The sequence below is a fragment of the Pediculus humanus genome, genomic scaffold, assembly GCF_000006295.1.
Source record: "Pediculus humanus corporis 1103172108309 genomic scaffold, whole genome shotgun sequence".
Taxonomy (NCBI): Eukaryota; Metazoa; Arthropoda; class Insecta; order Psocodea; family Pediculidae; genus Pediculus; species Pediculus humanus.
Window position 1 is genome coordinate 48529 of NW_002987878.1, and position 14076 is coordinate 62604.

General features: G+C 30.0%; 1 protein-coding gene across 1 annotated transcript; it reads right to left on the reverse strand.

Annotated features, from left to right (window-relative positions):
• Positions 1-12472: 12472 nt before the first annotated feature.
• On the reverse strand, positions 12473-13534 carry Phum_PHUM579980 (uncharacterized protein; the record flags this gene model as incomplete). Its single annotated transcript, XM_002432242.1, has 5 exons — positions 12473-12610; positions 12692-12793; positions 12871-13089; positions 13162-13257; positions 13385-13534. The coding sequence occupies 5 exons, from the start codon at positions 13532-13534 to the stop codon at positions 12473-12475; spliced, it is 705 nt and encodes a 234-aa protein (XP_002432287.1).
• Positions 13535-14076: the final 542 nt, after the last annotated feature.

Here is a 14076-nt window from a genome sequence, read left to right on the forward strand (position 1 = left end):
TATCGAAAATATTTTTTCTTTGAATAATTTTTTTTTTTTTTTGACAAATTTTATATTTTGATCTTTTTTTTCCCAATTAAAATAATGAATGAATGGATGAATGAATGAATGAAGAGGTATCGGAACGAAATAAAATGGCGGAGGAAGAAAAAAGGAGTTTGGGTAAAGGAATTAAAAAACAAAAAAGGGATGATGGTGTTTGATTGATTGATTGATGAGAATGACAACTCGAGCATAAAAGAAAAATAATAATAATAATAATAATTTGTATAAAGAAATTTTGAGGGGGGAAAGGGGGGGGGTTTAGTTATTCCTTACGTCCCACGCGAAATAATATATATATCCGGAATATTTTTTTTTTATTATTTCCCGCAAATGTAAGCGTTGAGAAAATTCAATTTTTCTCTTTTTTTCTTTTTTTTTTTTGCTTCGGTCGCATTAAAAAGAAAAAAAAAAAAGGATTTGAGCAAAAACGAATTCATTCAATTAGTTATTGTTTCGTTTAACGGCAAAAAATAATAATAATAATAATAATAATTGATAAAAATTGATTTCTTTATTGCGTCGAAAAAAAAACAGCAACAAAAAAAGGTGGGGGGGGTTTTTTATAAAACGAAAATTTTTTTTATTAATTATTATTTGCTTGAGATGATAAGAATATTTTAATCAAAGAGTTTCCTTATTCATTATTATTATTATTATTATTATTATTACTCATTTCAAAAAGAAAAAAAAAAATTATAACTTTAAATGAACGTTCGAGAAGTTTTCCAGTTTTTCAGTTTTTTTTTTTTTTTCTCCTTATCCTTTATTTTCTTTTCGTATTTTTCTTTTTTTTTTTTTTTTTTTTTTTTTTTTTTTTTTTTATTACTTCGAAAAAACGCTTTGTTCTTGCGGTTGTCGTTGGTATATGCCCGTTAATTTTCTTTCGTATACGTACATTCCCCCCCCCCCCCTTCCCCCGCGGTAAAATTAATTTTTCATTTTGGTTTTTGTATTTTTGGTAAAAACGAAACCGTTAATTTAATTAATAATGGAAAATAAAAATTTTTATAATTTTCGTCGAGGAGGGAAAGTTGAAAGAAACTGAAGCGAAAAGAGAGAGAAAGAGAGAGAGTGAGAGAGAGAGAAAGAGAGAGGGAGAGAGAGAGAGAGAGAGAGAGAGAGAGAGAGGGAGAGAGAGAGAGAGAGGGAGAGAGAGAGAGAGAGGGAGAGAGAGAGGGAGAGAGAGAGAGGGAGAGATAGAGAGAGAGATAGATAGAGAGAGAGATAGAAAAAGAGATAGAGAGAGAGATAGAGAAAGAGATAGAGAGAGACAGAGGGAGAGATAGAGAGAGAGAAAGAGAGAGAGAGAGAGAGTGAAAGTGAAGTTTTGTGTTTAAAAAAAAAAACCGTTGAAAAAATTTCAACTTTCTTCGCGAGAGAAAAAGGGAAAATTTAAAAGTTTAAGGGTCGAAAACTTAAAAAAAAAAGATTAGATCGTGATTATCGGCGAATAAACCAAAAGATATTTCGATTTAAAAAAAAAAAACTTTTTCTTCTATAAAATAAAGAAAACAAATTTGAAAACCATTAAAAAGAAAAAAGAAAAAGAAGAAAATGAATGAAAAATACTTAAACGAAAGACAAATTATATCCGATGAAAAATAAAAATGATGATGATGTCGATATGAGTTTTTTTTTTTTTTTTTTATGTCGACACTTATAAAAAAATGTAATTTAAAGTCATCGAAAATTTTAATATTGTAATAAAAAAAAGGAAAAGGAAAAGGAGAAGAAAAGAAAAGGATAAATCGAGCGATCAAAAACAATCAAATTATTTTTAAACCTTTTGAAAATATGATCTCGTCCTATACTTATCGTCGTCACAAAAACGACTAAAGGAAAAAAAAAAAGCGGGAGAGGGGGAGGGAAAAAAACGAGATTCGATGACATTATTGACGATGATTATTATTATTATGACAGAAATCTTACCTTTTTGTGAAAAATTTGACATTTTGAAGTATTCGATTCGAAATTAAACACTGGATAAAGTCAAATTAAATATAAAAAAACAGAAAAAAATTTAATTTTTAAATTTTTTTTTTACGCGGGAAAAAAAAAGTTTGTCACCGCGATAAGAAAAACTTCCTGGAAAAAGCAAAAACGTACGCGCGAGCAGGGGAAAAATAAAAAAAAAAGAACAAGAATTTTGTCGCAAGTTTGTTTCGTATGAAACGTCGCACGATCGGAAAAAGACTGAAAATTATAAAAATAGAAAAAGGAAAGGAAAATGTTTGAAATGTCTTTCGAGAGATTCATCTTCATCGTGCGCTTGCGATTTAAAAACGAAAAAAAATTTTTCACGGTTTGTTTGCAAAAGTATTTAGGCAGCCTTTAAAAAAAAAAGGGGTAATAAATTAAATTAATTTAATTTATTTATTTATTCTCGTTCGTATTATTTTCGAGTCTAAAAAAAAAAAAAAAAGGAAGACGGAAGGAAACGAAAAGGAATGATGGGGTAGGGGAAAAAAAAATGGCAACGATACGATTTGATTTTTTTTTTTTTTTTATTATAAATTATTTGTTTGAAAATGAATTGCTCGATGCTGCTGCTTGACTCGATACGTCACCGTGGGGTCCGACAAATGACGAAGAACTTGCTTGACTCGAAGAACCGCTGAAACCGTGACCGGAAAAACTTTGCGATGCGGCATTGCTCGTACTTCCGCCGTAACCTGAGAGAGAGGAAAATAATATTAATAATAATGATTATGATGATGATGAGAATAGGTAAAAGCAAAGCATTTGTGAAAGATAGAGATTATTATAATTAGTTTAATATAACAAAAGTTTCGATTTGATGATGTTGTTGTTGTTGTTGTTATTGTTAACGTTTTCATTCATTCAATTTTCGACGGAAATGAGAAAATCAAATTATTATTTCCAAAAAAAAATTTTCGAAACATTTAATTAAGCCTTTCGTATCCGGTTCCGCCCGCTTCCTCCTCCCCCCGACCACCGCCTTCTCGACAGGGCTTTTATTTATTTTTTTGGTTTTTTTTTTTTTTTTTTTTTCGGAAAATGTTGTTGAATTTGTTTTGGAATTTTAACCGAAAATTTTTGTTTACCTATGAAAAAAAATTCTTCTGCTCACATCTCTCTCTCTCTCTCTATCTCTCTCTATCTCACTCTCTCTCTCTCTCTCTCTCACTCTCACTCTCACTCTTTCTTTCTTTCTATTTAGGTAAAGTTAATAAATAAATAAATTCGAGTTATTTGAATTATTATTTTTGTTTCTTCTTTTACGACCGACATTAATTAATTAATTCAATTAAAAATCGGCGAAGGAAGAAAGGGGGGAGGGAGGGAGGGAGGGGTTGTTTTTCCCCAGATTTTCATTCATTCATTCATTCACGAATTTAGTAAATTTTATCGAGGAAAACGAAACGAATTTACGTTTAACGTAAACCCAAACGTCGTTATTATTATTATAATTGTGGTTCGTTTTAATTGGGAAAATGATGGTGGAAATTTTTGAAAGTACGCTCAAAAGGTACGAAAGGGGGGGTTATTTTGTTTTCGTTGTAGTATCCCCTTATTCCTTCCTACCATCCCTATCCCTCCTGATTCCTTTTTAACATTTACCGCCGTTGTGAGAGCTTTGACCGGCAGCATTGCCGGACGAACCGCCGGCAAAGCCGCCGCCGAGTGCGTTTGAAAAACTTTGAGAAGCTGCATTGCTCGATGCAGACGATTCACCTCCGGGCCTCGATGATCCGTATTGGAAATTGTGCTGTGGGAAAACAAACGAAGACGACGGTGGTGATGGTGGTGGCCTGTGATTCGGACGTTGCGGATTGCAAGACCCGCTAGGACATCCGTGTTGCGGTATCGGATTCACGTTTACGTTACATCCGCCGCCGTGTGGGCAACCTTTTTGAGGTATCGGTTTTTGTACGTAATTGCAACCGCCACCGCCGCATCCTCCGTTGTAGTTATTGTAACCGCCGTAACCGGTTGGATATCCGTAATTGGATTGGTAACCGCCGTAGCCTCTTCCACCTCCACCGCTTGCTGGAAAAATTTAATAATATTTTCATCGTAGAATTTTATAAAAATAAAGGGAAAAAAAACAAAGTTGAAATTCTAAAGAATTAATTTTTGTTTTTCGTCAATATGAAAAAAGTTTTTGTTCTGTAAGAAGAATAAGAAAAAAAGAAAAAAAAAAAAACAAGGAAAACCAAAAAAAGACAAGGAAACAGGAAGGAGAAGATGAAGAATAAAAAAGTCGAATATCAAATGAAATAAATTAAAAAGTTTTTTTATTAAGATTTTTCATTTAAGAAAGAATATGGATGAAAATTTTCTTTACACTGCAAAAAATAATAAAGGAAATTTCGTCGTAGTGAGAAGAAAATCTTATTAAAAAAAAACCGGATGATGATGATGATGATGATGATTGATAAGCATAATCATTTTTTCTTTGCGAAACAAAATTTTCTTTCTTTTTTTTTTTTTTTTTAATTAAAAAATTAAAGTTTAAAAATTTCAACCTTGTTAGATACTTGTTCCAACACACGCACACACACGCGCGTACGCACACATACACATATACACACACATTTTTCGAATTCTAATTAGTTGTGTGTGTAAGTTACGTCGTCGTGTTTTCCTTTTTTTTTTTTTTCCAATTTTATTCATTGCACGTCTCCAAATTTAATTATCATTATTATTATTATTATTATTATTATTATCGTTATATTTCTTGGAAATTATTTAAATTTTTCGAATAATAAGAATCTGCGAAACCGGAAAAGACAAAAAAATTTTCTTAGCGATTTGACAATAAGAAAAATAATTTCCGAAAAGAGAAACGAAAGTTTTCCCTAATGTTCGTCGTGCGCGTGAAAAAATATTACCGTTAATAATAATAATAATAAACAAAGTTAAAAATTTGCCGTACGTCGAAAAACGTTCAGATAGAGTTTACTTAGAGAGAGAGAGAGAGAAAGAAAAAGAAAGAGAAAGAAAAGGATACAAATAACCTTTTAAAAAAATAAATAATAATATTTTGAAAAAGGTTTTCCGGTAAGACTTGAAATTTATTTTATTGTTGATTAGGATGATGAGCTTTGAGCGAAATCGAAAAAGATAAAAAAAAAAAAAAGACGGAAAATGTCAAATAAATGAAAAAAAAAAAATACGGAAAATTTTCGTAAAGGGTCATTCTCGTCGACAAATATCTTACCGCTATAAGGTCTCTTGTATTTTGAGCCTGGATAACCGCCGACGCCGCCACCGCCGCCGCCATAATTTCCAATTCCGTACCCGGAATATCCGAACGTTTTCGATTTAAAGGGTGAAATAGGGCTTCCGCCGTATCTTCTACTACCCGATTCGTATTGTTGTCTCTGTGCTAAAAATATTTCGTCATGTTAAAATAATAATAATAATAATTGTTTTGCGACGACGAACGGTCGGACGGATGAAAGTTGTGACGGAAGCATTGAAAGATTAAATTAAAAAGATTAAAAAGAACGTCTGGAAAATTTTTTTTTTTGTTGTTGAAACTTTTAAATAAAAAACCGAATGGAAAAGATGTTGTTTGTTCGAACGGGAAAGGAGAAATTCGAAACGTGTCTTCAAAAAAATTTTACGTGCGAAACTCGTTCGTACGTTCGGTCGTTTGAACGTTCGCTTTAAAAATGTCCTCCATTTTTCCCCTCGCGATAAATGACGAGAAATGCGTTCTATACACGATGACGTATTAATGCCCCCCGTGGGAAATGCCATTACGGGTAATATAACTTTTATCTATTGTTGAATTTTACGAATCCACGTTTTTTTTTTTTTTTTTTTGGCCATTATTTGGATAATTTTGAAAAAATAACGTTACTCGAAACATAAAAAAAATTAAAAAAAAAAAAAAAAAGGCGGGAAAAAATTTTGAAAAATAAATTTCATGAGAAAGAAGGGAAATCTAGGTGAGGTAAAAAGGTTTTCAATTTTTTTTTTTTTGTAATCTTTCGACATTAATTAAATAAAGGATAATTTTTCGAGTTTTACTAAATGTTTTTAATAAAAAGAAAAAAAAAAGAGAGAGAGAGAGAGAGGAAAAAAAATAAGAAGAAAAATCAAATTGAAAAAAAAAAAAGAGAGAGAGAGTGGAAAACAGGACTAAAAATCAAATTGAAAAAAAAAAGAAGAGAGAGAAAGAGGAAAAAAGGACTAAAAATCAAATTGAAAAAAAAGAAGAGAGAGACAGAGAGAGAGAGAAGAAAACAGGACTAAAAATCAAATTGAAAAAAAAAGGAAGAGAGAGAGAGAGAGAGAGATATAGAGCAAAAAGGAAAGCTTAGGAAAGATGAATTATCATCATCATCAATATCGTGAAACTTTTAAATTGCAATTGTTACTATTATTATCATTATCAATATTATTATTATTATTATTACTATTACCGTCTAATAAAAAGAAATATTAAAAGGTTTGAAAACGTGAAACGAAACGAAAGGGAAAGATGAAGATGCGAAATAAAATTCTTTCTCGTAATTCGTAAGCCACGAAAATTTGATTTGATTGCGTTTAAACAAAGGAAAGGAAAATAAAAAAAAAAATTTTTTTAATTTTCCAAATTATTATTATTATTATTCAAACGAGTTCTTCCTAATGGTTCGAACGAGAAAATGGGAAAAACGAAAGGTGGTGACGTGGAAAAATGAAAAAAAAAACAAAAAGAAAAAATTCGTTAAAACTTTTTCTTCATCGTTCGTTTTTCTTTTCCCCCCCCTCCCCTTTTTTTTTCTTTTTCATTCTCTTTCCTTTGTCTCATCTTTTTCTCTACCCCGTGGCGATTAATATATATACAAATATATATATATTTTTTTTTGATTTAAAAAAAGTTACTTTTGCTTTCCGTTTCCGGTTTTGTATTTACAACAAACGAAACGTCAAATTTGAAAGGGTTAAAAGAAAAACAAACGAGAAAGCGAGGAAAGTGAGGGAAATTCAAATCAAATAATTTATTTTCCTTGTAGAAAAGCAGAAAGTTTTTTTTTTTATTTTTATTTTATTTTTTTCAATTTTTTCGAGGAAGAGGAGGAGGAGAGGGGGGGGGGAAAGAAAAGACAAGAGAAATTAAAAAAAAAAAAAAACGATGAAGAAAAATTTGCGTTCGGATCGAAAACTAACGTTTTACTTTTTAAAAAAAATTTTTTTTTTTTTTTTTTGTTAATGCTGTTTTTATCGTCGTCGTCGTCATCATCATCATCATCATCATCATCATCATCATCAACATCAATGAATAACGTTCGAAATGAATAGCGTTTTTTTTTTTTTTTTTTTAATATTTTTACAATTAATATTCATATTTGTCTTTATTCGTTTTTTTTTTTTTTTTTAAGGCGTGAAAAAAAAATGGCGTCAAAATTTTTTACAAAAAAAAAAAAAAAATACGTAATGAAAACGACGTGGTTTTAGATTTTTTTTTTTTTTTTTTGTTTCATAAAAAAAAACAAAATTCAAATGCGACCTATATATAAATAAACAAAGGTATTTATTTTTAAATATGATTAATTGAAAAATGTATGGGTGTTTTATTCTTACTATATGAATGTTTTTATTTATTCTATGATTTTAAATTTTTTAATTTTTAAAATTGTAAAAGGAAAAAAAAAAACAAAAAAAAAAAAAAAATGTAAATGGAAAAATGTAAGGAAGGTTTTATTTATTTATTTAATAAAATTTTAAAATGTGATTTTGTTATTAACGGGGCCGCGGCTCGGGGGAGGAGGGAGGGGGGAAGGAAGAAATTTGTTTTTAAATTAAACATTTTTTTTGTTTTTCATGTTGGTATTAATAACAGGAAATTTAAGGAAAAATAATTTTTAAAATAATTATTATTATTATTATTATTTTTTTTTTTTTGCGTTTTCCACGCGAATGCCTTGAATGATTATTTTTTTCTTTTAGTGAGAGAAAGAAAGAGAGAGAGAGAGAAAAAAAAATGTCGTTTTACTTACGAGTAAAAATATCAAAAGGTTTGTTTCCCTGCGGCACATCCAATATTCTAAACGGAAAAGATTGTGAAAATGTGGCTAAAACCACGACGCACGTAAACAATTGATACGCGTGCATTTTTTCCGTTTGTTTGTTCGTTTGTTTGTTTGTTTTTACCGTACGATCCGTAAATATGATACCGACGCGAAAGAATCAAACGTATTCGTTTGTTGTTGTTGTAAAACTAATTCATCGATTCGATCGCGCTCGCGTTTGTTTGTTTTTTTTGTTTTGTTTTGTTTGTTCTCCGATTGTCGATTCGGTTGTCTTACGCGGATTTATATATACCCTCGGAGACGTTGATACTCGTGTCACCGTTCGGGGTTTTTCCATTTTTTTCCGATACGCATTTTGTTCGTGGATACTCTCACACGCACGTAACGTTGCGAGTACATACGAAAACGAACAACATGGCCGTTTCCGGGAAAAATTATTTATTATTATTATTATTATGCGACGGATGTATTTTCGCAAGGAAAACCCTAACAAAAACATCCTCCGAATATCAAATTTTAATTTTTTTTGTTTCAAAAACCTTGTTTGACGTGGCATTAGTTTTAGGTAAATGTTTTTTTTTTTTTTTTAATTTTTTAAAATACCGAGAATATGAAATTTTTATAAATTTATTCCGTAACCGTTTTTTTTTTTTTTTTTTTGAAAATTAAAATGAGGTCGATCGAGTTTTCCTCTTTCTCTCTCTCTTGTTTACATTACGTCGATTTATTTTTATTAAAATAAATTTATTCTTCTGACACTGCATAAATTTGAAAATTGAATTTTTTTTTTGCCTTTTTTTTGGTTTGGTGTGCGTGTGCGTGTGCGTGCACGGTTTATTTTTTTTTGGACCAGAAATCAATCGAAAGTTTTTAAATTTTTCTATTATTATTATCATTATTATTATTATTATTATTTTAATGACATTTTTTTTTTGTGGTTTTCGGAGGGTTTAAAGCGTTTATTCCAGGACTTTCCTTTCGGTTCCCTAGGAGTAAGTTCTGGAATGTCTGTGGCGGTGGTCTTAATCTTTCGACAAGTAAAGCATAGTGGTGACTTTCACTTCTGCTTCCACGTTCCTTTCGGTAATTTCAACATTAAAATTTCTTCCCCCCTCCTCCAGATTTATTGTCTTTTTCTGTTGGCCTTGCAGTCATGAGTGCGGACCACTAAGCAAGAATTCACGACCGGAAATATTTACGTTTCAACCGGAAATTAACTCATCTATGATTTCCGAATTCTTTCATTCGAATTATCTCGTCTTATTATTAATTATTATCATTATTTGTAAATATTAATTCGTAAAAATTAGACGACGACGTTGAGGGGAACACAGCAACAACAACAACAACAAACAATTTTTTTTTTTTTTTTACTTTGTCATTAATATAATAATAAATAATTTTTTAACAAGTCGACGGGTCATAATTCAAAAAACAAAAACAAAAAAATTAGGATTTCAAGGTTGAAATGATTAATCAAACGAATCCGTTTTTGGAAAATGTAAACGCACGCATGATACGCACATCGCACGCGCGTTTTTTAAATTCTACGCGAATAACTATAAGGGATGACGTTTAACATTCGATCGATCAAAGAAGTTCACCGAACGAATTTCAAATAATAATAATAATAATATCGATGAGTTTTCTTCGTTTCTCATTTGATGTTTTGCATAAAGACGTGTCCGGAAACGCGAATGGAAAAAACAAAAAATCATCATCACCATCATCATCATTATTATTCATTTTTCTTTTACTTTGCCCTTTTTTTTTTTTTTTGCAAAGTACGGTTGAAAGAAAAAAAGAAAAAAAAATTCAAGGTTTTCCATCAATCAATTCTTTTTTTTTTTTTTAAACATTTAATTTAAAAACGCTGCGAAATTTTTAATTATTATTATTATTATTATTATTACTATTATTATTACTATTATTATTACTATTACTATTATTATTATTATTATTACTATTATTATTACTATTATTATTACTATTATTATTATTATTATTATTATTATTATTATTATTATTATTATTATTATTATTATTATTATTATTATTATTTGAGTTTGTTTGGCTTGAAAAGAAAAATTTAAATTTTTTTTTTTTACGTTTGGAAAAACATTAGAAATTATAAAATTTTTCCTCGAAATAATAATAATAATAGTAACGAGTAAAAAAAGCATTTAAAGCGAGAGATGGGGGCGGGGTGGGGTGGGGAGGAAAAGAAAATTGAATAAAATTTTTTCGCATGTGTGCGAGATGTAAATGATATGAAAAATCAACAAAAATTAAAATGATTTTTAACGGGGAGAGGAGGGGGGAAACAAATTTTTTTTTCTTTTTTCTTTTCATTCGGTGAATGAATGCGGAATGAAAGTTGGAAAAATTTTAATTCGGTTTGTTGTTTGTTGTCGTCAGTTTTTCAAACCTTTGCCGCGATGCTTTTCCTTTTTTTTTTTAAATTATGTTAAAAGATGTCAAAACCATTTTGTTGAAAACCATGAGGGAAAAACGTGAAAAACGGAGGGGAGGGAGGGAGAGGGAACAAAACGTAAAGAAAACAAATAAAAAACAAAAAAAAAAGATGAAAAAGTAATCAAATTTTTGACAGTAGTAGGATGAAAGCGGAAAATATCATCAACGTCATCATCATCATCATCATTATTATTATAAGTAATGCGAACGTGAAATGAAATAAAAAAGAAAAAAAGAAAAAAAACCTTTTCGAATGAAATATTTAGAAATTTCAAAAGAAAAGAAAAAACAAAACAAAAAAAAAAATTATCGGCATTTTTTTTTTTTTTTTGAATTCTCTGGCACTTTCCGACATTTTTTTTTCTTTTTGTTTAATCTTTTTTATATATATAAACGAGAAAATCTACGGTTTTTTTTCTTTTTTTTTAATTACAAATTTTTATCTTCCCACGTTTTTCTTTTTTTTGTCAAAAAAAAAAAAAAAAAAAAAAAAATTCCCCCGGGACGACGAAAGATCAAAAAACGAAAAAGTCAGGGAAATTTTTTTTTTTTTTTTTTACGTTTGAGGCTTTTTTAAGGTATTTAAACAAATTCGGTTCTACTACAAAGCGGTGAGTTTGTATCGCGGAAATTACGTTTCATTAGAAAAAAAACCCTCGAAACCGAAAAAGAAAAAAAAATGAATAAATAAAAATTATCCGAGGGTTGAAACTGTCAAAAGAAAAAAAAAGAAAAATGAGGAGCCGGGAGAAAGGAAAAAAGAAAAAGGAAAGAAAAAAAAAGATGGCGGATTAAAAAAACTTTCATAACGAATTAAAAATTTTTTTAATGTCATTTGTATGTCGTTATATTTTCACGTTATCCCTCTCTCTCTCTCTCTCTCTCTCTCTTTCCAATTCTCTTTCTCTTTCTCTCTATCTCTCTCTCTCTTAACCATTTTCATTCATTCATGAATGGTTGAAACGATGGAGGACGCGAGAATCGAATAAAAGTTGCGAAGGGATGGAATATTTATTTTATTTTGAGGATTAGAAAATCATAGAGTAAATAAATTTAAATTTTCGCGCGCTCAAGGACGCGTTTACATAAAAACAATTGTTTTTTTTTTTTTTTTAAGCTTTAACTTATGAATGACGTATTTATTATTGTTATTATTATTATTATTATTATTATTATATGTATATATATAATAATAAGAGTGGGAAAAACAAGAAGGCACGAAGGATTTTATTAATCGGATACGGAAATAACAAAAAAATGTTTTTTTTCTCGATTCTCGGAATTTCTGTGAGAATAAAATCCAAAACGGAAGTTTATGTGACGTAAAAAAAAAAAAGAAAAAGTAAAAATTTTTATAAAGGAAAAGTGGGAGGGGGGCAAATGGCAAAAATTATTTCAAAAAAAAAAAAAATTTACCTTTGGGATGACGTGGTACGAGAAAAACTTTTTTTTTTTTTTTCGCATATAAAAATCGGTGATTTTTTTTTTTTTTTTGTAAAAACTTTTTCCGATTGAATTATTCTTTCGATTTTTATTTTTTTTAAAAATTTATTTCTCTATGGAAAAGAATAAAGAAAAAAAAAAATTTGAGACGAAAGGACTGGTTTATATTTATTTATTTTTTTATTTGATTATTATTTTTTAAAATAACATTTTTGAATTTTTTTTTTTCTAGTAACACTTCAATAAGTGTTTGAGTGCGTGTGTGCGTGTGCGCGTTTGCTTGCGGTTAGGAAATACTTGACGTCATCAATTTTAAGCATGAAATTTAACGTATTTTCACGGTTTGATTAATTTTTCCATACGTTTCCACTGTTTGGTGACAAGAAAACGCGTCGTTAAAATTTAAAATTTAGTATTATTATTATCATTATTATTATTATTTATTAAAATTGATATTTACTTACGGACGGAAAAAAAAAACTAAAAAAAAACAGGGTGGGGGAGGGGAAATAAATTGATTATGAAAAGCTGAGGGGTCTTATGGCGCAAAGCATTTCGCATATAGTTTCCGATAAATCGTACGAAACGTTTTCGATTTTTTCTTTTGCATGTTGGCTACAATGATCCATTGCCAAATTGTATAAATCCGAATAGAACTTTAAACGAGAAAAAAATTTTTTTTTAAAAAATGTCGGCACTATCATAGTCATAGAGATAAAAAATGTTTTTTTTATTACTTTCATTCCTTGTATTCCTTCATCGTTGAAACTCGCGCTAACTTCCGTGCAATCAACTAAAATTGCCTTGAGTGGGGTCACGTGTAACATATTGTAATTCGGCTGGGGAAAGAAAAATTCGTGCCAACCTTCGAATTTAAAAAAAAAAAAAAAAAAAAAACAAAATGTCGGAAACTCACGGGACGTTTTTTATCGGTAACTTCTCTCATTTGTAATATCATGTTTCTCCTTCCGGCTGGTGCGTTCCATCGAGACCATGCAAAATTATGACTCGTAGACATGACGGACATGCAATGATACAAATGATTTTCCGCCGCTCTGTGTTTTAAAACGGTACCCTCCAAATAACAGAAAACATCGGGCGGGGGAAATATGTCGACTCCGCCATTTTGCAAAATCTAAAATCCATGAAAATAATTTATTATCTTTTATTTTCGCGGTTCATTTTTTTTTTTTTTTTTCGTACTCACATTGATTAGTTTTTTCGGCCTGTAAAATATTCCGACGTGTTCTTGCATGGCGTTCGTGGTTCCATTTTGTAATTGATTAACCGAAACTTTACCGTCCTAGAAACAAAAAAAAAAAATCAAAATCTTTTTAGTTTATGTTAATTTCATATAACGGTAAAATTATTATTATTATTATGGAATGGAAATGTGGGTGTGTGTGCGCGTGCGCGTGCGAGTTTTTTACTTTAATTAAAAATTCGATGATTGCGACGGCAGCCGTTATGTTAAGTAAAACTCCTACGCCGCCATTCTGATTTTTCGATTCCGGTTTCATTTCCCACGTTTGAAATGGAAAATTGCAATATCGGTAACAAGCCAAACCGACGAGACCCATTCTTCCGCTTCGAAAAGTCACAGTCTGTAATAATAAAATAAAATTTATTTTATTTTATTTAATTTAAAACGTTTTCAAATATGGCGCCCGCGCGCGCGCGTATGAAATAAAACCACGAACATTTTTTTAATTAATTAATTTTTAAGACGTTTAAAAAATTAAATAAAAAAAAAAGATGTCGGTGACGTGTCGGGATTATGATCATTTTACCTGTTTATCTTCGTTAAATTTCAAATCGTGAATTTCTTCCGTCGACCAATAATTATTGTTCGGATCCCAATTGGCGGCGAGAGGTTGTTCGAACCACAAAACCGTTTCCGGTAAACTGTTTACGTAACGGTCAAATTTAAAAAAATTTTTTTTCGGAAGCGAAATCGGGTGAAATTTGTAAATCGGGGAAAAGGGGAAAAAGCGGAAACGGAAATGAAAAGTAAAATAATGGAGTAGGAAAATATTAAAGAAAAGAGGGGGGGGTGAGGAGTGATTTGAAGTTATTATGAAATTTAAAATGACAGACATGACTTTTTTTCGCGACGTTTTTT